This window comes from Dryobates pubescens, chromosome 10 (genome assembly GCF_014839835.1).
Source record: "Dryobates pubescens isolate bDryPub1 chromosome 10, bDryPub1.pri, whole genome shotgun sequence".
NCBI lineage: Eukaryota > Metazoa > Chordata > Aves > Piciformes > Picidae > Dryobates > Dryobates pubescens.
In genome coordinates, this window is record NC_071621.1 from 9,507,741 (window position 1) to 9,535,442 (window position 27,702).

Here is a 27,702-nt window from a genome sequence, read left to right on the forward strand (position 1 = left end):
TCTTCTTTTTTCCTTTGCTTGCTCTTGAGCACTGTCTTCCTGATTGTTGTGACTGCTGTATCTTTGCTGAGCATAATTTTATATACTTTCTAATGACATTGATATGATTTTGGCTCTTTCGTTAAATCTGTTTTCGTTTCAACCTGTGGGTCTTCTCTCCTTTTCCTGATTCCCCCCTTCCTTGCTGGGAATCATTCATTGGGTGATAGAGTAACTGCTAGAGTTTAGCTGCAGATATGGACTGAATGTAGATAGACCTCTTTAATTATTGGAAGGCTGCAATAAGGTCTCCCTGGAGCCTTCTCTTCTTTAGGCTGAACAAGCCCAACTCCCAGCCTTTCCTCAGAGGTATTCCAGTCTCTAATAATTTTTGTGGTCCCTTCTGGCTCTGCTTCAACATTTCTTTCCTGTGCTGAAGACCCCAGACCTGGACACAACTCTGCAGGCGAGGTCTCACCACAATAGGGGAGCAGAATCGCATCCCTTGACACACTTGTGATGATAAACATTTCTTTTGATACAGCCTGGGATGTGATTGGCCTGACTGCACATTGCCAGCTCACGTCCAGCTTTTCAAAGAATCATAGAATCATTTTTATTGGAAATGACCTTTATGATGACTGAGTCCAACCACTATCTAATGCTACCAAGTCTGGTGCTAAAGTATGCCCCTTAGCACCACATCTGTGCATCTTATAAACATGTCCAAGGATTGTGATTCAAGCAACCCCCCTTGGGGAGCTTATTCTAGTGTTTAAGAACCTTCCCAGTGAAGAAGATTCTTCTAATATCCAACCTAAACTTTCCCTGGCACTGTGTGAGGCTGTTTCCACTTGCTATAAGGGAGAAGAGATGAAACCCCACCTGGTTACAATCTCCTTTCAGGTACTTGTGGAGAGCCATGTGGTGAGGTCTCTGCTCCAGACCAAACAACCCCAGCTCTGTCAGCTGCTCCTCATAAGACCTGTTCTCCAGACCCTTCAGCAGCTTCCTTGCCTTTCTCTAGATACATTCCAGAACCTTAAAGTCTTTCTTGTAGTGCGGAGTCCAAAACGGAACACAGTATTCAAGGTGTGGCCTCCCCAGTGCTGAGTACAGGGGGACAATTACTTCACAGATCCTGCTTGTCACACTGGTTCTGACAGTCGCCAGGATGCTGTTGGCCAGCTGAGCACACAGCTGGCTCACATTCAGACAGCTGTCCACTAGCACCCCCAGGTCCTTTCCAGCCACTCTGCCCCAAGCCTGTAGCTTTGCATGGGTTTTTCATCCACCAGTACCCCAATCCCTTCTCTACAGACTACTTCCTAAACCGGGATGCCGACAGGGGGCTCACAAGGCGGACACACCTCCAGCGTCTCTGACAGTTCTCGCAGCCATGGCCGCCTTAGTGCTCAGGGCGGGCCGCTTTTCGCGGGCTTTTCCTGAGCGGCGGCTCCGCCGTGGCGCCGCCAGAGGGCGCCGCCTGCCTTCGAAAGGCGGGGAGGGGCGGGGCCCCGGTTGCCTCGGCGACCAGCCGGGTCCTGGCCGTCGTGGTGGCGCCGGGCGGGTACTGCCCGACTAGCATCCGCCCCTGCGTGACCGCCCCCCGCCGGCAGGACCTGCGGAAGCGAGGACCGCGGAGCGGAAACAGCGTGTGGGGGCGGCAAGGATCCGGTGTTGACTGGGTGTCGGGAACGGGGCCGGCTGTTGTGACTGTTGAGGTCTTGGGAACGTAGGTGCCCAGGGCCATGAGGAGGGCTTGGATGAGGGTCGTGGTAGAGCTTGGCCCTGTAGGGAACCTCTTTGGTGGTGATGGGTGCTCAGAGGTGGTGGGGGGCAGATGGAGCTGGGAGGGGCGGCTTAGTCACAGAGTGACAGTACCAGTGGGGTTTGGTGGCAGTGAGCAGGCATTTCCGGGCCACTGTGAATGGTGGCCCAGCTGTGTCCACTGAGGCATCCAGTTGTGAAGGGGGTAGTGGGGAATATGTGCTACGGACTTGAAAGGTGCTGAGGGTGGAGGTCGAGAGAATGAGGTAAAACTTTGTAGTGGTGCCCAGTGACAGGACGAGGGGCACAAACTAGAACACAGGGGATTCTACCCGAACACAGGCAAAAACTATTTTGAGTGACAGAGCGCTGGAACAGGCTGCCTGGAGAGGCCGTGGGGTCTCCTCTGGAAACTCATCTGAACGTATTGCTGTGCAACCTGATCTAGGCAAACCTGCTTTAGCAGGAGAGTTGGACTAGATCTCTAGAGGTCCCTTCCAATGTCTGTGATTCTGTGAGAGCAGAGGAAGTTTTTAGCCTGGTTTAGATATTAGAAAAGGGTTATGATACAGCTGCAGAGTGCTGATGAGGGCTGAGGGAGCAGAGGGTATTGATAGTGCAGCTGCTTGAGATGCAGGTCTCATAGTGTGAGCACAGGTGTGGGTGGTGATAGTGGCCGGGCTCCTGCAACTGGTGGGCTGCCATACAGTGTCTGGGAAGTCACAGTAGCGGAATTGGGGTATGGGATCTGCTTGCTTCTCCCAAGAATGTAATAGCAGTGTAGTTACTGATTTTAAAAGTGCTGATAGTTATAATGGGGGTCTGGTAAGAGTTGTGCCCCATGATTTGTTTAGGAGAAGAAATGCAAATGTTTTCCTGATGGTTTAAAATTTGCAAGTCAGTTTTCAGTCCCCTTAAACGTTCCCTTATCTCTTGTGTGCATTTTCTGTGGTTTGCACAATCCAGCAAATGTATTATTCTAGATTGACTTTTTTTTTAACCTTGTTTTACAGCCTAGAGGCTTTCCTGTTTCTCCCTGCACAGGAATAATATCATAAATATGTCATTGAAGCTCACCTGTGGGTAGAGTTGTTAAAAAAAAAAAAGGCAAATTTTTCCAAAGTGCTACTGCTCCAAATGTTTCTGTTGGTATCCAGTTTTAAGCAGAGGGTTTGGTTATCCATTAAGTGATACAGAAATAAGAAAACTAGAGATTGCTGCAGTGGTCTTCCATTTCTGAGAAAAATCAGTTAAAAAAAAGTGCTTAAGTGAAAGTGAACTCCATACCAATGATAGCAAATCCTTTCTCATGCTTTAAAAATGTATCCTGCGCTTGTGCTTCTGGGCTGTAAATTTCAAAGGGGGCTAGGGGAGCTAAGTACCTAACTTCCTGTCACAGCTTATTTTTTTTTTTCTTAATTCACCTGTTCTCTTTTAAAAGTCTTGTTAAAAGCTTCATGAAAAATACTTTATTGAATTGTTACCTGCAAAGGTTGTGTGTGAATGTTAAGGACATAATACAGCTTCAGAGTCAAGTGGATGCTCTAGTCCAAGAGGTTTTTCTTGGATGGTAAATGTCAGCTTTACTGCAATCACATGGTGATACTGTGACCCAGGCATGATTCTATCGGGAGTTCTATAGTAGAAATATTTTACTAATATGTAGCATCCATTACAACTTAAGTCTGGGATATTTCAGGAGTTCCAGGTATTGCTGATGGCAGACAGAACCTCCTATGTTGTATGAACTAAATCATAGAATCATTTTAGTTGGAAAAGACCATTAAGCTCACCAAATCCACCCATCAACCTGACACCACTATGACCATTAAACCATGTCCTGATTCTGATGCTCCAGAGTACCCTTAAGTGTGCTGCACTTGCTTGTGTTGCTTTGTAGTGGTGATCTTTTAATACCCCCCACAAAAAATATCTCTTTATATCTCATATGCTGGATTACTAGAATGGTTAATGATTAAATCAGAGATGTGTTCTCTCTTGCCCAGTGAAATAGTTTCATTTTAATCTCTCCCCCCTCACTAGGCTTCCTTCTGCTAGCTGACTGGGAGTAGAAAGATGCATCTACATTTCTTTTAAGTTCAATCCAGGCACAAGTAAAGTGGAGTCTATAAACCAAAGAGAAACATGTAACTTTTGGTCTCTCTTTTTGTAAGAAAAGGGGGGAAGTATTGTTCTACAAGTTTGTAATACTGAAGTGTTAGCCCAGTTTGGGTCCTGGGATCTGCTGGATATGCCAGTAAATGGTAGATGGCAGTAATCTGGTTATGACATTTGATAATGTGACCGCTAGAAGTGAGAAATCTTTCTAAGTGCCTTTTTCTTGGGACTTTAAAATTCTTTATATAACATATGCTATCACTACAGAATTATTCATTGTCATTTGCTTTCTGAGGTTGGTGGTTGTGGCAACATGCCTAGGGAGAATACTGCTGACATGCGTATCCCTTCAGAGAGTGGTTTTGTTCCAGCTCCAACAATGGAAACTGATATCACAGTTGCAGTGAAAGGCAAATATTCATAGTGCTAGGAGAACCGAAGGAGAGGGAAAGAGATGCATATTAACAAGTGGACTTGATAAAACAAGCCTGAAAAAAGAACCAAAGGATGGGAAAAGGAACAACTGCTTGTTTCATTTGCAAGAATGTAAAACACAAGCCTGCAGCAAGAGATGCAATAAGTAACTGGTGACAGAGGACACCGTTCATGAGCGTATCTTCATTCAAGACAACACTTCAGGGTGTCCCAAAACCATAGGACTAAGTGCTATCCTGGGCAGGGTTACTGTTGTAAAAAAAAACAATCTTGTTTTGTTTCAGAACTTTTGGGAACTTGTCACAAGTAACAAAGGCTGTGATTTGATTTGGGTTAAATTAACGAGGCAGGAATTACAAAAATATAGTTATCTTTATTTTCCCAAAAACCCCGCCCCAAAATGCTGTATAAAACTTATTAAATTATGTACAGGTTCTGTTCGGTTGTGAATTCTACCAGGATGCTTATGGGCAACTTCAGTACAATTTAGAGAATTCAAAAAATGGAAAAGGCTAAGTCATAAAACAGCTTCACCCCACTTAGAAAATCAGAGGCAAGCCAAGACCTTGGGAAAGCCGATGAGAATTCCGGTTTTACTCACGGGGACGGAATTTGGAGACGGTTCCTAGGTCCCTCTTCGGTGGCAGGCTCTCAGAACTGCAGGTTTATAATCCAGTTTGTGGACAACGCAGCACAAATCCAAAGGAAGAGGACCTGCCAGAATAGAAGTGTCTGTAGACACAGCTGCTACGAGGGAAGCTTGTGCATTGCCACTGTCTGAGCAGTGCAAGGAGGCCGCAGCTTCATGGCAGGCAGGGTCCCTCCCGGCAGACAGGGAGCAGGACCCCAGGGCAGGCAGATCCGGGGAGAAGCCAGGTCCGAGTGGAGCAAGCAAGGCGAGAAAGAAAGAGAGAGAAGGATGAGGGCGAGAGCGAAATATAAGAGCGAGACCAAGAGCCCCTATTTAAGGCGTCTCTAGACAAAGTGTCCAAGGCCAATGTATAATGGGTGCCACTTAATCGTAGCTTCCAAACCCAGCGGACTTCCCCCACCAGTACATACCAGTGAGGGACCTCTGCCCCGGCGGGAAGAATGGGTGCCGTTTACCTGTCCCTAGGGCAAGGGGAAGGCAATTTCGTGCCTTTGTCTTTCCCCATTGAAACCCCCGCTGATGGGAGGGGGGGAGGGTTGGAGCACCCTGTAGCAGGCTGGTGAACATAACACGTTTTGTAAATAATTGATTTTTTTTTCCTTTTTTTTTTTTTTTTGCCTGCCATTTCCTCCCTTTAGATCTAATTTCTAGCACAAGTACAGCAAAAAAGAATGGAAGAGAAGAAGAAAGAGGAGACATCAGAAGAGCAATTTACAGCTTTTCCAGAAGTCTTGCTAGAATTTCTGTAAGTTTAATATATTTAACTTTTCACTTGTACAGAGTATGTGATTGGATTGGCATACTCTGAAGTTGCAAGATCACATTTGATTGTTGGGGGTTTTTTTTAGGGTTCCTTGCTGTTCACAGAGATTTGTAGTTACTAGCCAGACCCTCAAGACCTACAGTTTGCTCCCTTGGTGCAGCTGAGAGTGGAGCACAAAAGAAATTGGTTTATTTTGATAATAATGGAGGGTTGACTTCAAAGTCTCTTAAAATCAACCAAAACAAAATAAGAGCCAAGAAGGCAATATTGGAAGTAGTTACAAAATAGTCTAATTTATTTGGTCTTTTGAGGAGATGATTAAAAGGAGAAAAAATAAGCTCTGTGACTTTCACAGAGTCACAGAATTGTCAGGGCTGGAAGGAACCTCAAGGATCATCTAGTTCCAATCACTTTCCACTAGGTGAGGTTGCACAGAACTCCATCCATCTTGGCCTTAAAAGCATCCAGGGATGGGACTTCCACCACCTCTTTGTACAACCTGTTCCAGTGTCTCACCACCCTTATGTTGAAGAAATTCTTCCCCATGGCTAATCTAAACCTACCCTCCTCTAGCTTGGATCCATTCCACCTAATCGTATTGCTACCCAACATCCTAAAATGTCCCTCACCAGGTGTCTTGTAGGCCCCCTTCAAATATTGGAAGGTCACAATCAAGTCTCCTTGGAGCCTTCTCCAGACTGAAGAACCCCAACTTTCTCAGCCTGTTCTCAGAGGAGAGGAAGTCCAGCCCTCTGATCATCCTTGTGGCCCTTCTCTGGAGACATTCCAACACATCCTTATCTTTCGGAGAATCACCTCCCTTGACCTGCTGTCTACACTTCTCTTGTTGCAGCTCAGGATGTGATTGGCTTTCTGGGCTGCAAGTGCATACTGGTGGCTCATGTTGAGCTTATCCATCTGCACTCCCAAGTCAGGACTCCTCTCAAGCCAGTCACTGCCCAGCCTTTATTGGTGCCTGGGATTGCCCTGACCCAAGTATAGGACCTTGCACTTGGTCTTGTTGAACCTCACGAGGTTGTCATGGGCCCACCTCTCCAGCCTGTCAAGGTCCCTCTGGATGGCATCCCTTCCCTCCAGTGTGTCAGCCACACCACACATCTCTTGATAAAAGAGAGATCAAAGTGGGAAAACCTCAGCAGTATCCAATACTGAACAATTATCAGTGTTTAGGGAGCAGTGTACAAATGAAAAGTGGGGCAAACAACCTGAAGAGTAACTACATATATTTTGGAGACATCTATAGGCATTTACAGGGTTTGAGTGCAAGAACAGAGCACAACTTTCCATAGCAAAACAGTCTGGATTGAGCCGAATCATATCACAAATAAATGCCATCCAAAAAGTCGACAAACCAACCCCTCTATTTTGCAAAGAAATAAGCAAACTGTATTACTAGTCTAAGAAAAAAGGCCACACTGCTTTCTGATGAAATTATTTTTATGCATATTCAAATAGCCAAGGAAACCTGTTTGCCTAAAGAGTCTTCCACTGAAATGGCTGCTATATTAACACAGGGTATTTAGTTTCTACAGCAACAGTAGGAGAAAAAGGGAAAAAAATATTCTGTCTTCCCCTTTTTCTTCTTTTTCACTCTCCCTTTCCCTCTCTCCTTTCACCTCTGTAATCCATAACTTGATTGAACAAAGTAGTATGGAGAGAAGTGTTTCTTTGTTATTAAATTGTCTCTATGAAACCTAATATACAGAGAATAGTATCAAAGGTAACATCAGTCTATCTGGTTTGTAGCTTTAATCTAAGAAATACCATATAAAAACAATCTAAAGAGGAGAGTTCCAATATGCAGCAGGCAAAATAGCAAATTCCACTCATATAAATTGTTGACATTAGCGAAGTTACAGGTACAGACTGCCACATCATGGAAAATCTTTCAGCAGCAGAAATTAAGACTGGCAGCAATATTTCAAAATGCAGAAATGGTTTAAAGTGGCAGGTGATTTAGGAGGTCCTATTGTATGGACAAGGTGTCACTTCTGCCTAATAAGTGATATATTTTTGCTGTAGCCATCACCACCATACCCCTACATCTTTGTTCTAGTCTAATATCCCTGTACTTAGTGGAAAACCTGAAGAATACCTTGGAGGTCACTGGCACCAGAGGATGCAAATCTAGCAACCTGGAATTTGCATGACTGAGTCAGGAAAAAATTATTTTACTTCAAAACAATACAATAGGGAGGGGCAAAAAACCCCTTCCCAAACAAAACCTCAAGGAACAATAGCTGTTGAAACAGTAAAAGATACTGTGATAATTGTAATACTTGCCTCTGTTGTGCTCTATGCTGCATGAATTCCAGGAACAGCAGGAAAGATTACACAGAATTTTGCAAACAGACAGCATCTGCAATTGACTGTTTCTCATTCTAGGTGAGAGAACACCAAAAAAAAAACCAGAAAGAAAGCTTATTTTGCAGCTGTGGCAAAGAAGATAACAAGTAGTCTATGAAAATTGTGAAAGCAGTGAGACAGTTCTTTGTCAAAAATGTATAAACATACTTAGAGGGTACTACCTGGATTCTCCCCATTCCCTTAGCATTTCTAAAAGGCTAACTAGTTCTTGGTGTACAAATGCAGTTTATGAAACTAAAAAAAAAAAAGAAAAAGGCACATTTGCAGAGGAATTGAATCCCATTTCATTCTCAAGTTCAGAAGTCATCTGACTTTTGTCTGAGTGGGTTGCCCAGGCTTCCTCTGTACTGAGTGGTGAGTAGTTATTTCCAGAGGACAAATAATCTTGTCCTAAAAAAGACCTGTGCAATAGGTCAGCAAAACCACATCCAGAAAGAATAAACCAGCTTAATGGTCCCTAGTGTTCACAAAGGAACACTATAATCAGGGAGTCTGTCTCTCAGGACAAGAATGAGGTTCAAACTAACATGAAGGTCTAGATGTATATGGGAAATAATTTCTTGATGTGGAGTAAGCACACAGTGGTATCTACCCAAAAGAGCCAAGCAATATGATACAAAAGTAAATATTTCAGTAGTATTTGTGTCTAGTTTAAATAACATTCTTCTAGCTTTTATTCTTGTAAGAGTATCTCTTTCTTTACTCTTTCTCCAGAGTTGAGACAAAAGAAGATGCAGTTGATCAGCTTTTGTTTGATCTGAAACAAGTGGAAAAAAAGAACAAAGAATATCATGAAAAAGTGAGTGACCATGTATCCTTCTTCCACATTCGGTATGTGGTATGCCAGCCCACAGATTTAATTTTATTCTTCTAGTCCCAATACCAGCGTCACTAGGTTGCAGTGAATTACTTACAGTGAAACTAGAGTGAGTCTCTTCAGGTGCTAAAAGTTGGTGTTATCTGAATTAAATGTGACATAAAGAATAAATGTTCTAAATTTAACCATGCAACAAAAGGAGCTGCAGAAGCAGAACATTGTGGAACAGGAGTCAGCAGTGAGGTTATGAGAGTTCAGTGAAGGTGTTTTCCAATGCACAGGGGATCCTCAGCAGCCAAGCATTTAATCTTCATTAACATTTTATCTTACTCAGCAACAAACAGGACAGTAAGCCCCTTTCTGGTAGGTAACTTCACTGCAGTACATTCAGATGTGTCCTATTAAGCAGTCCTGTAAATACATAAGCCCTACGAGGAGAGGCTGAGGGAGCTGGGGTTGCTTAGCCTGGAGAAGAGGAGACTCAGGGGTGACCTTATTACTCTCTACAACTACCTGAAGGGAGGTTGTAGACAGACGGATGTTGGTCTCTTCTCCCAGGCAGCCAGTACCAGAACAAGAGGACACAGTCTCAGGCTGCGCCAGGGGAGGTTCAGGCTGGATGTTAGAAAAAAGTTCTATACAGAAAGAGTGATTGCCCATTGGAATGGGCTGCCTGGGGAGGTGGTGGAGTCGCCATCACTGGAGGTTTTTAGGAGAAGACTTGACAGGGTGCTTGGTGCCGTGGGTTAGTTGTTTGGGCGGTGTTGGATTGGTTGATGGGTTGGACGCGATGATCTTGAAGGTCTCTTCCAACCTGGTTTATTCTATGTATTCTATGTATTCTATTCTATACTCCTCAGTATTTTAGCACAGAAAGAATAAATGGTAATAACTTCATTTTGTCAATAGTATTAGCAGACTGAACCAAGTCCTGGCTTTTGATTCACTCCTGAGGTAATGGAATTGCACAGGTTTCTCTAAGAGTTTAGTTATTCTTGCAAACTTACTTGCAATGGAAATTGAACAAAGAAGAAAGAGCATCACGTAACTGTCTAGATACAACTTGTAGCCCTTGATGAAGACTTAGTTTTCTTGGAGTTTAAGAGTTGCGTTGCATCATTTTTAGAACAAGGTTTTATAACTACTGATTGCACCCGAGTGATACTTTAAAGAGCTGTATATAAAGAAGTGTAATGTGGCACCTGATGACTGACAGAGTCAACCATGAAAATGGATATATGTACAGGCACCTAATAAAATTGGATCAAATCACTCAAGACCCCTGAAAATAGATCATACAGTAAAAAACAATGCTGCACCCTTCACTTCCTATATCAGAGAAACATTGAAATAAACAATGTCTCTGTTCTTTCCATGCCTGATGCTGCCCTGCTTTTATAAGCATCTGCTTAGCTTTTCTTGGTGTCCTGTTCAGTGTTGAAGCCTGGATAGTGTTTCATTTGTGACCTAAACTATCAGTGGAAGTATCATTTGGCCCTTTGCAAACATTTGAAGTCTCTTATGGTTATTCCCCTACTTTGCTGCTATTTCATGGTCTCTCAAAAAATCAAATGTTAGACTGTGCAAGGTACTTCAGGGCATGCTTGGAGTGTTGTTTACCTAATTTACCCGTGTTTTGACAGTTCTTTGTCTTTGTTTTCTGTTTAATGTTTGTGAGTGTTTAGAGTTCTGTCCTTCCAAAGGTCAGGAATGCTTGGGAGTCTCTCTACTGCATAGTTACTGTTACTGTTTGGCAGGTGTGTTTTTTTGCTCCTTTATGGTCTCTTTTGAGAGCAAACACACGATCAGCCATTTCAAATCATGGTAGATAATAACTATCCCAGCTCTGACAAGACTCTCTGCTGTGGTTATATGCAAGTGACTTGATTGTCTGATGACATTTCTATATGAAGGTGCTACATTCTTAGGAATAATGTTGATGTGATGCAAATAACTCCTACCAAAAAATACTGTTATTAAATTGACCCACAAGGAACATTGTTTCTAGGCAATGGAGGGCTGCTGATGTGCTGCACCAAGTACAGCAGTGTGGTAGGTTGAAGTTTCCCCCCAGCATTAACTTTTAGCCAGACCAACTCAGTGAGAAGCAAATGAAGCTGTGTTTACAAGCAAAAACTACACTTTACAATGGAATGCAATGAATATGTACAATATTTTCAATATTATTCAGATATTAACAATTAGCATACAACATGAAAACCCCCCTGGTCAAAAGACCAGCAGAAGCTGTTCCACTGCTCCCCCACCCCCTGTCCCAAAAGAGAGAGAAAGTGGAGAGAAAAGCAGTGGGTTAGACTTATCCCCAGGCCAGCCAGAAGCACATTATCTCTCTCCTGAGCAAAGCAAAACATCGGTGATCAGAAGATAAGAGAAAAGGAATGGGAAATGGGACTGGGAAGAATTGTTATAGTACAGATCCTCTTATCCCAGACATTTACCCAATGAATCTGTTTAGAATAATCTTGTTTTCCTTTTTTTCACTCAATAGTGATTTATTTATATTTTTCTACTCTTCTGCTCAAAATCTGCAGCTAAATTTTAAAGGCATAGCCTAAAACCACCACAAGCAGTCAGAATCACAGAATCATAGACTGTTAGAAGTTGGAAAGGACCTCCAGAGATCATTGAGTCCAACCTCCCTGCTAAAAGCAGGATCACCTAGGGTAGTCTGCACAGGAATACATCCAACCAGGTTTTGAGAGTCTCCAGAGAAGGAGAGTCCAAAGCCCCCTGGGCAGCCTGTTCCAGTGCTCCATCACCCTCACTGTAAAGAAGTTTCTCCTCATGTTGAGGTGAAACCTTCTATGTTTGAGTTTGCATCCATTGTTCCACTGTGCACCACCAAAAAGAGATTTGTCTCTCATTTCCTTGTAATGGTCTTGAACTTACTGAGAAACTTCTGAGACTTTCAGATTCTCTCTTCTGCTCCATCCTTTCCAAATATGAAGACTGAGTGTTCAGCTGAGTGTTTTTGCAGTGCATCCTGGCACTAGGTCAGGTTTTACTTTTCATCATTACTTACGTTTGTCACTTTGAAAACTGGTTTGAAACTGTTTTAATGCATCCCTTGTCTTCTGTTGCTCTTTCACAGAACGAGCTTCTGAAGAAAGAATGGCAAACGCAGCTCAGGCGCATAATAACACATCTAGAAGACGAGGAGAAAGAACTGGATGAAAAGGAGGTTGTAACTAGGGATGATGTGGAAGAGTCACTGAAAACCAAATGTCAGTATGTTAAGGACAAAGAACAACTTCTGAAAGGTATGTTGTGAGTTATGGAAGTGGGGATTGCAGTCAGGATTGACTACCTCTTTTTAGTATTTTAGATAGAGATTCAATTTTCTTGTTGCATAAAAAGCATAAGACTTTTCTTTCCCAAAATTAAGCTCTCTCAATGTGGTATGAGATTGTGAAGGGCTTATAAGTAAATATTTTTTCCATGTGATATATATTGCTCTGCAAGTACACTGGCTTGATTTTGGGTTTTTTGTTTGTTTGTTTTGTGGGTTGGTGGTGGTGTTGTTTGTTTGTTTTTTCTGTAAGAGTGAAACTCCTGAAAGCCCTGTGCACTGGTTCCACTGGAAGATTTGCAAAAAAAATACTGATGGCAGCAAAAATGACTAGTTTTGATTGTTGGAAGTTCTGGCTGCCATCCCTGTCATTCTCTGTGGGAGATACATGTGTCATTGGTTGCATTTCAGTGAGAACTGTTGTCTGTCCTTGGCAGAGTAAGATCAAGCTGTGTTCAGCAGTGATAGTCGCCCTCAACGCTATTCAAGGCCATCATGTTGCAATGCATTGCAGTGTGGAAGAATCATCCTTCATTCTCCAATCCCAGTGAAAGTGCCTTTATTAAGGAATTTGATGAAGTTGTAAAGATTATGAAGTATTAGTTCAAGAAATTAGTAATTAAATTGTTCTTATTTTAATAGATCAGCAGTCCCAAATTGAAGAAACTCAACAAAGACTTTTAGCAAAGCAGAAAGAAAGAGATTACTGGTTGGAGTATAAAAATGTGGAAAGAAAAGTACAGGCCATCAAGATTATAAATCTGGGAAAAGACATTAAGGAAGTAAAAGATGATCTTAACAGAGCTAAAGGTAGGTTACAGCTGGTGTAATGCAAGACTTACAGGCTCTTTGAGTATTACTTGCAGGGCTTGTGAGTGCTTTGCCCTCCTTACAGGGCATTTTCCCCCTGGGAAACTGAGTCTGTTCCACTCCCCCCTCCCTGCCCAGCTAGGGTATAAAAGAGGGGACATTGCAGCCATTAGCTCTCCTTTTTGGCTCCTGCCATTCCTGGATGAGAGCTACTGCAGCTGCCTTCCTGCTCCTCTGCCACATGGTTGGGCCTGATCCTTCTCCCTGCTGCCTCCGCGCCTCTTCAGAGACTGGTTTTGTATTCTTGGTTTTTTTCTTTTTTCCCCTCCCATCCATCCTTGTTCCTTGCCCTTGTGAACCTTACCTGTTATTGTTATATGTATGTGTGTGTATATATATATATTGTTTAAAGAAAACTCTTTACCTCTCTACTTCCAAGCTGACTCCAAATTATTGCGTGGTGGATTTGCTCCTTCCCTTTCTTTTTTTCCCCTTTCTGTTGGGAAGGAGGAGAGGGAAGCAGGGGAGAGATTCTCAGCCTTGCCCCCATCTGAGCTCTTAAGTCCCAGTTAAGGCTTAAACCACTACAGACAGTGTACTCAAGGTGGGCTTCATACTCCTGGAAATGGAAGAACTCTCTCTTGCTCTATCTTTGTGAAAGTCCCCTTATTAATGAAGTCAACAAAGTTACAGAATTTATGAGCATTTAAAGAAACAGCTGGTCTTGCCTTCCAATTGTTTTTGTGTAAGATACAGGCAACTCATTATTAGACAAAAATGTTACTGTGAAGGTCAGCAGTCTTCTAAAAATGAGTCTACATCTATTTAGGTCACCTACACACCAGACACCTGTAGCACTCGTACTTGAAAATGTTGACCCCACTCTTGTTGCATCTCATCATGCTACAAGCACTTTACATGTTGAAAATTCCTTTGACAGGAAAGTAGCACGAGTTCATGTTTGGAACAGTCTTTTCAGCTGAGCATACAGGTTTACAGAATTAGAAGGAGCTGTTTAGCCAGTGGTCTGAACTTTGCTATCTAGTTGCATAGTCTCATGTATAATGCCCTGCAAAATTGTCAGTACAGCCGTTTCCAAACACTGGGAACTGTTTCAGTAGTGACACAACAGGGGGATTAATTTGAGAGCTTATGTATTGTAATGAGTGCTTTCCAAAGATTTCTTTACTAATGCATTATTTTTAAATAATTTAAATATTTTACTGTTGCATAACAGTAAAACAATGGGAGAGGGATGTCTTGGTTTTCTCCCTTGATGTCCCTCTCAGTATGCATGACGGCAGCTGGTAGTAACAGGCAGTGACACTGCTCTAAGGGTCTCTGTACATTCTGTGCCAGCCATTACCAGGCATCAACTACTGTGAGTAAGAGCCAGCTTAGCTATCTTTTTGTCCCTTGATACATATTTCACCACAATTAAGATCTGTACAGTTTTCTATATTGATAGACAGCTTGTCAAAAACCCATCTCTGTGTTCAGGAGAGGTTGCTATTTTTCATTGTGTGTTTTCAATGTTCTTAATCAGTTTTGAACTTTGCTATACAGCTGCTGAAATATGAGTTGAAAAGAAAAAGAATGGGCTTTTATACAGAATGAGCCAGTAGGAACATCCAGCATGACCTCCTGCATGTCATAGGGTGCAGATCCAATCTTTTGTGGTTGGAGGGAAGTATATTTATAGAGAGACTGTTACAGAGGTGCATATAGCAGTTGCCTAATGAATATACTGGGAAATGATGCTGCCCATACTGAATGTTAGCATTCTACTTTAATCAACTTCTTAAAATCAAACTTAGAAAGTGGCTGGGGAGTACAGTCTTTTAGCATACAAACCCAAAAGCAAACCAACAAAATCTAACAAGCTTCCAGAGCGATGTGGGAGAGATCTGCAACTGCAGCGCACCGAGGCAGGACCCCAGGCACGAGTCCCCGCGGCACGGCAGGTGCCCCCCAGCCCCCTGCCCCGAGCCAGCTTTCCTCTCCTGAGAGGCTGGTGCGGCATGGCTGGAGACTTGCTGCAGCGGCGGGTGTTTTCACCAGAGGGAGGTGAGTGAGTCACACGGGCTCCTTCCTGAATAGTTCTCCAGTGAGGTCACATGGCCAGGGATAGGCATGGTGGTAACTCGCCGCAAAGCTGTTATCAAAAGATCTGTGTCGACCCAGACTGAGGTCGAGCTTAAGCAGGCAGGTGCCCAGGCAACTGGCTGCAGAGAGTGCTGGAGCCTGGCACCTGAAATGGAGGGCAATTGAGAGAACACCTGCAGTAGGTGTGAGCAGCTCAATTATCTGCTTAATCTAGTGGCTGAACTGAAGGAAGAAGTTGCTAGACTTAGGAATGTAAGGGCATGTGAAAGGGAGTTGGATTTGAGGAGCCAGGCTCTGCAGGCTCCCCTAGCAGAGGGAGGTGACCCAAGATGCAGCAGGAAATGGATACAGGTCCCTGTTAGGAGATGCAAAGTAAAACCTTCGAGGCTGCCTTCACCTTCCCAGTTGCCCTTACAAAACAAGTATGGGGCACTGGAAGTTGAAGGTGAGGTGAATGAGAAGACAGAAGACACACCATCTGGGGTGTTGCCTAAGGCAAACCAGCCTGGCCCCCATGTCAGGACTTTTTCCCTTAAAAAAAAGAGGAGGGTTATTGTTACTGGTGATTCCCTCCTGAGGGGAATGGAGGGCCCCATATGTTGGCCAGATCCTTCCCACAGGGAAGTCTGCTGCCTCCCTGGGGCCCAGGTCAGGGATGTTACCAGAAGGCTGCCTAGTCTGGTACAGTCCTCTGATTACTATTCCCTTGTTATGGAAGTAGGGAGCAATGAGGTTGAAGCCAGAGGTCCAAAGGCAATCAAAATGAACTTCAAGGCTCTGGGAGAACTGGTTGAGGGGTCAGGGGCACAGGTAATTTTTTCATCAATACCCTTAGTTGCAGGAGTGGTCAGGCAGAAAGGGACCTGGGAGTACTGGTTGATAGTAGGCTGAACATGAGCCAGCAGTGTGCCCAGGTGGCCAAGAAGGCCAATGGTATCCTGGCCTGTATCAGGAATAGTGTGGCCAGCAGGAGCAGGGAAGTCATTCTGCTCCTGTACTACTTCAAACAGGAGCTCTTGAAGGCACAGGAGCTGGCAGTTCCCATGTGCTGAAAGATGAGCCGGCGGGGATGGCGACAGGCCTGGATGAGCAAGCAGCTCCTGGAGGAATTAAGGGGAAAAAAGAGGCTGTATCACCTTTGGAAAGGGGGGAGGTGACTGGTGATATGTTTAAGGATGTTGTTACATCATGTAGGAGAAAAACTAGGCAAAAGCCCAGTTAGAACTCAAGCTGGCCAACTCTGTAAAGGACAATAAAAAGCATTTTTATAAATATATTAATGCTAAAAAGAGAGGCAAGAAGAACCTCCACTCCTTATTGGACCTGGAGGGGAACACAGTAACTAAAGATGAGGAAAAGACTGAGGTTCTCAATACCTTTTTTGCCTCCATTTTCAGCAATAAGGCAGGAGGACTTCAGGATAACTGGCCTCCTGAACTGGCAGATGGGGTCAGGGAGCAGTGTAGTACCCCTGAAATCCATGAGGAATTAGTTTGGGACTTGCTGAGCCACTTGGATGCTCACAAGTCCATGGGACCAGATGGGATCCATCCTAGGGTGCTGAGAGAGCTGGCAGATGAGCTGGCCAAGCCTCTCTCCATCATTTTTCAACAGTCCTGGCTCACTGGAGAGGTTTGAGACAACTGGAAACTGGCCAATGTGATGCCATCCACAAGAAGGGTTGGATGGAGGAACCTGGAAACTCCAGGCCTGTCAGCCTGACCTCAATGCCAGGGAAAATTATGGAGCAGATTATCTTGGGGGCAATCACTGCGCACCTGAAGGATGGCCAAGGGCTCAGGCCTAGCCAACATGGATTTAGGAAAGACAGGTCCTGCCTGACCAACCTGATCTCCTTCTGTGATCAGGTGATCTAGCTGGTGGATGTGGGGAAGGCTGTGGATGTAGTCTGCCTGGACTTCAGCAAGGCCTTTGACACCGTTCCCCATAGCAAGCTCCTGCCCAAGCTGTGCTGGGTTAGGAATTGGCTTGAGGGCCAAGCCCAGAGAGTGGTGGTGAATGGTGCCACATCCAGCTGGAGGCCAGTCACTAGTGGTGTCCCCCAGGGATCAGTGCTGGGCCCCACCCTGTTTAATATCTTCATTGACAGTCTGGATGAGGGGATTGAGTCAGTCATCAGTAAATTTGCAGATGACACCAAGTTGGGAGCAGGTATTGATCTGGCAGAGGGTAGAAGGGATCTGCAGAGGGACCTTGACAGGCTGGACAGATGGGCAGAGTCCAATAGCATGAGATTTAACACATCTAAGTGCCAGGTTCTACACACTGGCCACAACAATCCCATGCAGCGCTACAGGCTGGAGTCAGAGTGGCTGGAGAGCAGCCAGACAGAAAGGGACCTGGGGTACTGATTGACAGCTGGCTGAACATGAGCCAGCAGTGTGCCCAGCTGGCCAAGAAGGCAAATGGCATCCTAGTCTGCATGAGAAATAGTGTGGCCAGCAGAAGCAGGCAGGTCATTGTGCACTCAGCACTGGTTAGGCCACAGCTTGAGTACTGTGTCCAGTTCTGGGCCCCTCAGTTTAAGAAGGACATTGAGACTCCTGAACATGTCCAGAGAAGGGCAACAAGGCTGGGGAGAGGCCTCGAGCACAAGCCCTGTGAGGAGAGGCTGAGGGAGCTGGGATTGTTTAGCCTGGAGAAGAGGAGGCTCAGAGGAGACCTTATTGCTGTCTACAACTACCTGAAGGGAGGTTGTAGCCAGGTGGGGTGTGGTGTCTTCTCCCAGGCAACCAGCACCAGAACAAGGGGACACAGTCTCAGAGTGCTCCAGGGGAAGTTTAGGCTTGAGGTGAGGAGAAAGTTCTTCACAGAAAGTGTTGCTGGTCATTGGAGTGGGCTGCCTGGGGAGGTGGTGGAGTCACCGAACCTGGAGGTGTTCAAAAAGGGATTGGACATGGCACATGAAGCCATGGTTTAGTAGCCATGAGGTGCTGGGTGACAGGTTGGACTTGATGATCTTTGAGGTCTTTTCCAACCTTATTGATTCTGTGAGTCTATGATTTGTGTATGTGGTGCTGGCTGAGAAGTTCCAGTTTAGGAACAACATGCCAATTATCTATTTGTTGTCGGGAGAAATTGCTGTCAAATGATGTTTTCTGATTTGTCTGTCTTCCTTTTGAAGAACATTATAGAAACACTTTAAAAGCAGTGCAAGAGGAAAAGGACCAACTGCTTGAGAAGCACGTGGAGACAAGTAACGAACAGGCCCTTGAGGTATTCCTTCTGTCTTTTTTTCAAAGTGATAACTGCATCATAGTTAGGATCTATTTTAACTCAAATTAAGACTTGGAAATACTCCAATAAATTGAAAGCAAAATTAACTGTGAATCATCTTATTAAATACAGCATCAATTACTATGAAACACACATACTGATTTTTTTCTCTACATCAGACTAACAACAAATGGATGTGAGGGCATTTCACAAATGAGATATGGGAAACTGGGGCACCAGGAACTGATGTGCCTTGTTCAAGAATGTGTTACTTCTGCTGTGATTTTGATGTTTGCATTGACTTCTGTGGTGGGTTGAAAGGAAAGGCTCTGCTTTCCCTCCCCCACTGAGAAAGAAACCGCGGCTAAAACTCAGTCGGAGAAATGAGAGTATATTTTACAAGGAAACAGATTCTATGTAACACAACAAATACAGGTATTTTACAATATATACAGGAATACACAGCAAATAAACACAGTCAGAAACCAGACCCCCAACAGAGGGGGCTTCCCCCTGTGCCCCCTTCACCCCCCTACCTCCCTTCTCCCCCAAAGAGGTAGAAGAAGAGAAAAAAGGGGAGTTAGCACAGCAGAGGCCTAAGCACAGGGAGTTAGTTAATTCTTATCTCTTGGCAAGAAGCCCAGAAGCAGTCCAGTGTGGAAGGGACAGCGAAGAAAGGAAGACTGAGAGAAAGTCCCAGCTCTCCTGGGTCTAACAATCTCACCTCCCACCTTACTTGGCCAATGAAATTCGTTTAGAATACCAAAATATTTTGTAAACATTTAGCCAGTGTGCCCCTTCCTTAAAGGCACAGCCTCAAACGGTCACAACTTCAGAAAACAATAACACAGAGAGATTGTCTGCATGGAAATATGCATCAATTTGATTATTTTTTTTCTACTTGTCAATTATCTTTTTAAAATGCCAAGACAGTGCAATCTACAGTAAAATATAGGGTTCTTGATACATACATATCTCATTTTTTGGTCATGTCTGCTAGCTTTGATTTGCAGATGATTGACAAAGTATTCATAGTGATGATTCCTTACACTCATACTCAGTACAAATCACTGGCTGATCCCATTATATGTTTAAACTCCCTGACTTCAGTGCTGGAATTCAGTCATTTGAGAACACAATCCAAAGGACTGTGTTTATGGTGATCTACAGAGGCATCTTCCCTGCCAGATGTTCCTCTCCACTTACTGACGATCATTAAATTGTAGCCCTGGCTGATTAGCATAGACCTCTACATGCTTCAGTCACTTGTAGATCACTGCTGCCTCATCTGTGATTTTTCTTGGATTTTTTTAGTAGCTAAAGGTTTGATTTCCTGAAAACAGGATTTGAGCAGTAGTGGGAACATAGCAAAACTCACTGGGCAAAAAGGAAATGTCCTATTTTAATACAGGAAATTACAAAATATTGGTAAATTGCTTGAGATATGAACTGCCCTGGGCAGGATAATGGGGAAGAAACAGCTGGCCTTGAGGGCTAAATCCCCTTGTAATCCCTCAGGGGATGCTACAGTCTGTTGTGTGGATGTTGCTTAATTATTTCCTGCTAAACAGCAGAAGGTTCTTCTTTATAGTATGCAGCACTGTCGAAGTCCTGCTTTCAGCTGAGATTATCTTTAATTGTGTTTTCTCAGAATGCTGTAAGATACTTACACAAGAACATTTGTGGGGAAATTGAGGAGAATGCGTGGCTAAAAGAAGAGGTAAGAGGATCACTTGTATATAGTTTACCCTGTTTGAAATACCATGGCCTACAGCCATAACCATTTTTCAGTGATGCCCTCTGAAGACTTTCATAGAACAAGGAGAGCAATTTTCCTGTAATTAATCCACATCCTGAGCAGCATGCAGTGTATGTGGTGAATAAAGGTAAAGATGGACATCTGCTTTCACAAATGAAGGGTGCCTTTTCCTGCCCAAGCAGTTCTATGATGGACTACAACATTCCATACAATTAAGTACTGGTATCTGTATAGACTGAAACATGGTGTAGAATAAGGCTCAACCATGTAAGTATCTGAAGGGTGTGGTTTTGATTTGCATTAAAGTTCTAGTGCTGCTGTATTGAAAGAAAATGGATATGGATGTTGGAAACATTTTTGGAGAGAGGGCTTTACATAGGAGATAAAGTTATCCTGGAGATTAATACACTAAAGAGGAAAATTAATTACTTAATAGCTTTTATACTGTCCTTTAACAGGAAATTAGATATGTTCTTGTAAAAAAAAAAATACAGAAAACCTCACCACAACTTACTTGTGAACCAAATTTTAAAACACTGGTTTTTTCCGTGGTGGAAGTTGGATTGTGCTCGTTCCAATCAATACAGGTTCTTTGTGGCCATCAAGTCTAAACAAGAGATTGGAGGGAGCAAATAACCCTTCCATGGCTTTACAACCTCACAGTTTAAAACTGAGCAAAAGGGGTTGGGAAATGAATAAATGAACTCACTATTTTACAGTGCCACATCAGCAAACCTGGCGGAGATTTCTCTGTTTTACTTACCAGATTAAGATGCTAGCCAGTATGCAGGGATACAGCTTTCCTTCTTCCCCTTAATGAGCTCTGAGCCCTACATCTTTAGCTTTCCAGGGAGGGTGTCCAAACCACAACTTCTGAGCCAGTGAGGTAGGGGCCAATAGGAAAGAATTAATGTTGTAATATGTAAAAACAAAGAAGAGCTTGAATTTGTGCATCCTGTCACCAAAAGAGCATGAATTCCTGAACATAGTGAAATTTACCCTTCTCTAGTTTGAAACTGGTTCTGCTTCTTCTCTACTTTGTTACTGGTTAATGTCTTGTTATTTACATCTTTTCTAATGCCTGGCAGAAATGGAAACTAGTTTTTAACTGCAGTTTTGGATGATTAGAGCTGGGTTAATTTGATTTTACTGAGAAGAAATGCATTCATATCACAAGGAACTGCTTTTACACACATCACAGTATCACTAAGGTTGGAAGAGACTTCAAGGATCATCGAGTCCAACCTGTCTCCACAGACCTCATGAATAGACCATGGCACCAAGTGCCACGTCCAATCTCCTCTTGAACACCTCCAGGGAGGGTGACTCCACCACCTCCCTGGCCAGCCCATTCCAATGGCTAACAAATCTCTCTGTGAAGAACTTTCTACGCACCTTGAGCCTAAATTTCCCCTGGTGCAGCTTGAGACTGTGTCCTCTTGTTCTGGTGCTGGTTGCCTGGGAGAAGAGACCAACCCTCTCCTGGCTACAACCTCCCTTCAGGTAGTTGTAGAGAGCAATGAGGTCACCCCTGAGCCTCCTCTTCTCCAGGCTAAACAATCCCAGCTCCCTCAGCCTCTCCTCATAGGGCTTGTGCTCAAGGCCTCTCACCAGCCTCGTTGCCCTTCTCTGGACACGTTCAAGTGTCTCAATGTCCTTCTTAAACTGAGGGGCCCAGAACTGGACACAATACTCAAGGTGTGGCCTAACCAGTGCAGAGTACAGGGGCACAATGAATTCTCTGCTCCTGCTGGCCACACTATTCCTAATGCAGGCCAGGATTCTATTGGCCCTCTTGGCCACCTGGGCACCCTGTTGGCTCATGTTCAGGTGGGTGTCAATCAGCACCCCCAGGTCCCTCTCTGTTTGGCAGCTCTCCAGCCACTCTGACCCCAGCCTGTAGCTCTGCATGGGGTTGCCATGGCCAAAGTGCAGCACCTGGCACTTGGACTTGTTAAATGCCATCCTGTTGGACTCTGCCCATCTGTCCAGTCAGTCGAGGTCCCTCTGCAGAGCCCTTCTACCCTCTTAACTGACCAACATCTGCTCCCAACTTGGTGTCATCTGCAAATTTGCTGATGACTGACTGTCTCATAGTACATTCCACTTCCCAGTGAAGGGGTACAAATTTGCCTGTACGTCAGGAAAATGGAGAGTAATTGTGAGATTTGAATAACTCTCATCCTTTGGTTTATATAACTTCATGACATTATGGGTAATCACCAGTCCAAGAGAAAACAGAACCTGGGGTTTAGTCCATGTAATAGCCAACTCAGACTGAAAGCTTCGCTGCTTCTGGGTAGGAAGTTTTGTATATGGGCAGGAATTAGAAACGCAACACTTGCTAAGAAGGAACATGGAATTAACTCTGCAAAGAATGGTTTTGTTAAAGCTCTGATCTGAAAGCAAAAAAGAAAAACCCAGATCTTATTTCTCCCAGGCCTGGTTGGCTACATCCTGCTGTCAGGATTGCATCACCTGACTGTGCAGCTATGATTGACAGTGTTGTAAAGAAAGGTGTGAAAGAACCAGAGACCTTCTCTCTGCCTGAAAATGTGTCTTTATGTTTCTCCACCAAATGCACAGTCTTGCTAGTACAGCTGCATCCTTTCTAGGTGTGTGCTATTAAGATAGTTACAATAAAAGCTTCCCAAAATGCTGAGAGAATCTTTTTTCTTGAACTGTCAAAAGGTTAAGATATACCAAAAAGAAGTAAGTGATTTGAAAGCCTCTGTTCAGCTCCTGGAAGAAGAAAATACCCGTTTAGTGACAAAACTGATTGACAGCAGACTTCAGAATCTGAGACTACCCAGGTAAAATGATCTTTTACAGTCTCAAAAGTGATTTGGCTTTTAAAAAAGGATAGTGCCTTCTCCTGCCGCTGGAGCCCTTTGGGCTCTCCCACAACGAAGTCAAGGTAGTTTACCAGTTCAGGGAAGGCAGGATTTGACTATGTGTGGGATTTGTGACTCTGAAGGATGTCAGTCACATTGTAACCTCTTAAATATTAAAACCTAGTGATGCTCACTTTCTTTTAGTGGGGATAATGTTGGATAATGCTTAGAAATAACTTTCTTCTGTTGTCATTGTCTCAGACCCAGCTTCTCAGACCAAGTGCTGAATAATAGATTTTTCCTTTACTGTTAGCAAAATGTTTAAGAATGTGAAGACTAATATACAAATACACGGAGCCTTGCAATCTCAAGTAATACAGAAGAGCTGGTACTGAGTGAGGAACAAACCTTGGAATAGGTTTGTAGAGGTGTCCATAGTATTAGTGTCTTTTATACTGAAATTATTTAACTTCTTCCCTAGAGGAAGATTAATTCAGCTGCAAAGTGTCAACATGAGTGGTATCAAAAGCACAATGTAACAATGGGTAAGATCCATCTTGGCTTTCCAGTCCCAGCTCAGTGATTTCTGCCATATTGCATAAAAAAGCTCCAAGTCTTAAGAACTGACCATTTTTCTGTCCAAACTTTGGACTGCTTTTAAGTGAGAGCTGCCAGTTGTGGTTTGAATCTTGGACTGACTGGAGACATCTGTTTCCTGTTAGTCTCATGGACATAGTTTAACTTAGGCAGTAAGAATAAAAAGGAGCAGCTTATTAGCTGCTAAGCTACCTGGCTGCCTCCATTGCATTTTTAAGCAATTGCGCCGTTCTGCATTTGTGGTTAAGCAGCAACTGGCTTTCAGAAGGGGTGCCCTCACCCTCACCCCAGCAGATTGCACAGGACAATTTAAAGAGAAAATTCAGACCTCTAATGTGAGTTTCACTTTATCTTTTTAATTTTGTAGGCGTTCATTTCTTACCCAGGCAACTGGTCTGCAAGATGAATTTCCTAAGGATGAAATGAAGGCAGTAGAGTGTAAAGAATATGTAGGTAATGCACATACCAACACCTTGTAAGAACTGATAAGTTAATGAACATTTTCCTACTTTTTATTTCTTAATTTTTTAATCAAGTTGCCTATTTAACAGGGTGAACACTTAATTTCCACTTAATTGCAGCCATCACAGCAGTGATTGTACTTCATGTTAAGAGGACAAAACCACTACCTGTAATACAGTTTTAAAATTGGAATTGATGTTTAGATTGCTGAGTGCAGTTATTTACATAGAGCTAGCCTGAGATGTGATTAACAGCATCAGTCATCCTTTATGTAGACATGATTCATATCTCAATCAGCTCTTTACTGATCCATATCATCATAACTTCATTGCATCTTGTCCCTGAGAGGACACTCTTGAACTCTGCTCTGGCTTTCACTTGAAGTGTATGTGATCATACAGTCATTCAGCTCATAAAGATACACTGGAGTTAAATTATCAGTGAATCCCTAGGTAGAGCAGATGAAAATGGAGCTCAGCCTGAACTGAAAATCTTGGTATGCAATACTTAATTATGGGCTGAATCTCCATCTATTCTGGTAGGTGTGCTCAGGAAAAGTTGTATCACGAGGCAAGAAGGACTGTATGAGTGTGCTTATCCATTCACTGTGGTTTGCATGGATTCCTTTGTATCTTATTTTATGTATTCACTTTGTGTGAGTAGAGGAAAGGGGGGGGGGGAAGGAACAAAATTGAATTGAAGAGTTCAGTTCCAAAGATTGAAGCCATACAGCTATGAAGATGTGAGCAAGTCTGTTGACGGTCTGATCGCTTCCAGCCATACATGGGCCCTTCTGGAACCATCAGGCAACAAGCAAACATGTTGACTAAGACTTCACAATTAGACGTATGTTTACTTTGAACAGTTCATCTCAATTCCCTTTGCTATATCTTTACAGTAGTTACTGGGAGGAGCAGGTTTTGTTCTAGTAAGATGGGGTCGAGTCACTGTCCCAGGCAAACACAGCTTGGCAGTCCATGTCCAGAATTGTCTGTCACCCTGAGAATTGGTCACCTGTAAATGTGAGCTCTTCAGGCAGTTATAAATAGCCTAGCTGTACTTCAGGCACTTGTATATATGTACATACAGAGATACATACATTGTTATAGGAAAAATTTGACTTGGGTTTGCTGCCTTTCCTTTTATTTAACTACTCATGGCTATAGAGGATTTAACTTGAACTGATAAAAGCTGATTTCCTGCCACCCCCGTCCCACAGACCCCTTCTAATCAATTTCATTCCTGGATCTTGATGAGAAATTGCAAACAGAAATAATCAGAAAAATCAGTGTGCAAAATCAACACTTGGCTTGGATTGCCAATTAAAAATCTTACCAATCTGTTCATTACATCACACTGGCCAAGCCACATTAAAGATTGCAGGCTAGTGCTCATACTGAATACTAATTCTGATCTTCATAAAGCTTAACTCTGATCTTCATAAAGCTTAATTGTTCATCTCTTTAAATAGCAAAAGCAGATGGAGAGAAAAGCCTCAGAGGTGCCACGGTCCCCTGTCCAGAAAATAAGACCTTTTTAGAGACTGAGTCTAAAATAGAGTCTGAGAAGCCTCAAGACAGTGATGAGGAGCTGCAGGTAAAGCCTTTCCCTCCAACTCTTTACAGCTTGTTGTATGAAGATGAAAAAGACCTCCAGGTATGAGTTAAAGTAATTGAGTCTTTCACTGACACAAACCCGTTTCAGTAGCATGAGCTACTGCCAGGAGCTTTCTATTCTTAGTGGTGATACAGCAGAAAAACTCTTAAGTTTTTTACCTAGTGTACAATTCAGATGCTTAATCATAGGCACCTGGTGCTATTTGAGATGGTGAAGACTCTTCCTGTCCTTCAGATGCTAATCCAGAAGAGCACATAGTTTCTGCCATACAGGCCAGCTTCACAGGGATATTTTTGATGCTTATGGGCATTTCTGATAGCACCAGATACATTGAATGGTGTCCCAGGAGTCAGTGTATGCTAAGTTTTGGGTTCCCACCAGAAAGGATTCCAAATGTTACCAAGCAACAGTTTTCTATGGTATGGCACAGATTCCTGTCTTCTTGGATGCTGGTCCTTTTAGAACTTTTTATAGTGACATTAAAGGATCAACAAGCCACTTAATCCTTCAGTGGAAAGCTAGAATGAAGATGTTTCTGAGTGCAAAACACAAGGGTGAGAGAATGGAAAGGTACCAGTTATATGTAAATCGGCAGAGTTTGTGGGGTTCTTGAAAGAGGTGGTGGCACCTGCTTCAGCACATCCTCCATCCTAAGCTGTGAAAAGATGTTTCCTGGGTGCCCTTCAAACTACACTCTTGAGTACGAAAACTTCATCACTTTACATCATCAATTTCCCCTGCAAATGAAACAAGATCTAGACATGGTGCAAACTGCAGGGCCTGCTATGTGAAAATACTTTCATGTAATGTCTCTTTACTCCTGAATATTTTATTCACACTTACTTGAGTTTTTTGTTTGTTTGTTTTTAAGCACAAACAAACAAACCGCTCTTTTTTCCCCTAGAAATATGGTATTAGCTTGATTAATACCCTGCACCTTGTGGTCAGAGAAATCATCCTGTTGCCTTGACCAGAGACTAAATTTAAGGAGTGGCTCTGTCCTGAAGAGTCATTACAGAAAAAATCTGAAGGTTTAACAAAAAACCCAATCTGTCCAGGTGTTCACTTGCTTGCAGTTGTTGTCTTGGGAGAGGAATACTGGCTTTACTTCTTTCTTCCTGCTTTATTAAATAGAGGTGGTTCAAGAGCTTACACTACAAGGTTCCTGCTTCCCCCTCCCTGGTCTTGGCTGTGTGGTCCTGTTCCTGCCCTTAGGAGACCTGTAGTGTACCTTGGCCTTTTCTGTAGCTGATGCACTCACTAACCCAGCAGAAAAGTTGCTTTTTTGCCTCCTCCTGAATTAGTTTTCTGTTGGGTTAGTCAACTAATTGACTCAGAGGTTTGGAGAAGACCAGAGCCAGCGCAGACATGGTGGAAGCACATGGCTGGACTTGGGCCTCTCTGTTTTGGCAGTCTTGAGCTGTTGGATTAGCTTAATTCTTCTCAAGCACTGAACTTGAGAGCAGTATTTGGTTTGGAAAGAAAGTAGGCTGCAGCTTCCTAAGGTGATTTGGCTTGTAAACCAAGCCCATTAACACTAACACTACCAAACACAGCAAACCCAGGGCAGCATCTTCATAGCTCCATTTGAATGGCCACTTTTTATGTAATTGCACAAAAATATTCTTTCTTCTTAAGGAATACGTAAAACTGGATCCTTTGGAGACAAACCTGATGTTTGTGGTTGGAAAAGCCATGCCTATTCATAAAGAACCAGAAGAAATGCCAAGTATTGGTGAGAGAGATGATGTTGCTGGTAAACCAGATGGGCACATCACAGCTCAGATGATCAGGGCTCTATGTCAAAGAAAAGGTTGAGTGAAGAAGAGAGAAGCTGGACTGTTCCCAAAGAAATGTAATATTCTCAGTTCATTAAATGTCTGCACTTTTCTTCAGGGAGTGTGTGGCACTGGGCTTTGTGGAAACTATTTCTGAGTGTCCAAATCATTGTTTTCACACAGGGGTTTAATGAGAGGCATATCTGTGTGCAGATGGCTCATTGACAGGTTGCTTTCCTTGGCACTTTCAGAACTCTGCACTTCTTAGGC

At 43.4% G+C, this 27,702-nt stretch overlaps 1 protein-coding gene across 1 annotated transcript; it reads left to right on the forward strand.

Annotated features, from left to right (window-relative positions):
• The first annotated feature begins 1,612 nt into the window (after positions 1-1,612).
• Positions 1,613-27,472, forward strand: CCDC83 (coiled-coil domain containing 83). Its single transcript, XM_054164843.1, has 11 exons — positions 1,613-1,714; positions 5,593-5,699; positions 8,820-8,904; positions 12,035-12,203; positions 12,875-13,042; positions 18,294-18,385; positions 20,037-20,105; positions 22,836-22,957; positions 23,943-24,028; positions 25,509-25,693; positions 27,236-27,472. The coding sequence occupies exons 2-11, from the start codon at positions 5,626-5,628 to the stop codon at positions 27,470-27,472; spliced, it is 1,287 nt and encodes a 428-aa protein (XP_054020818.1). The 5' UTR covers positions 1,613-1,714; positions 5,593-5,625.
• Positions 27,473-27,702: the final 230 nt, after the last annotated feature.

Coding starts and splice junctions, on each gene's coding strand:
- CCDC83 (XM_054164843.1), top strand. CDS start 5,626: ATGGAAGAGAAGAAGAAAGAGGAGACATCAGAAGAGCAATTTACAGCT. Junction 8,905..12,034: donor ACAAAGAATATCATGAAAAA/GTGAGTGACCAT, acceptor GCTCTTTCACAG/AACGAGCTTCTGAAGAAAGA. Junction 12,204..12,874: donor CAAAGAACAACTTCTGAAAG/GTATGTTGTGAG, acceptor TTATTTTAATAG/ATCAGCAGTCCCAAATTGAA.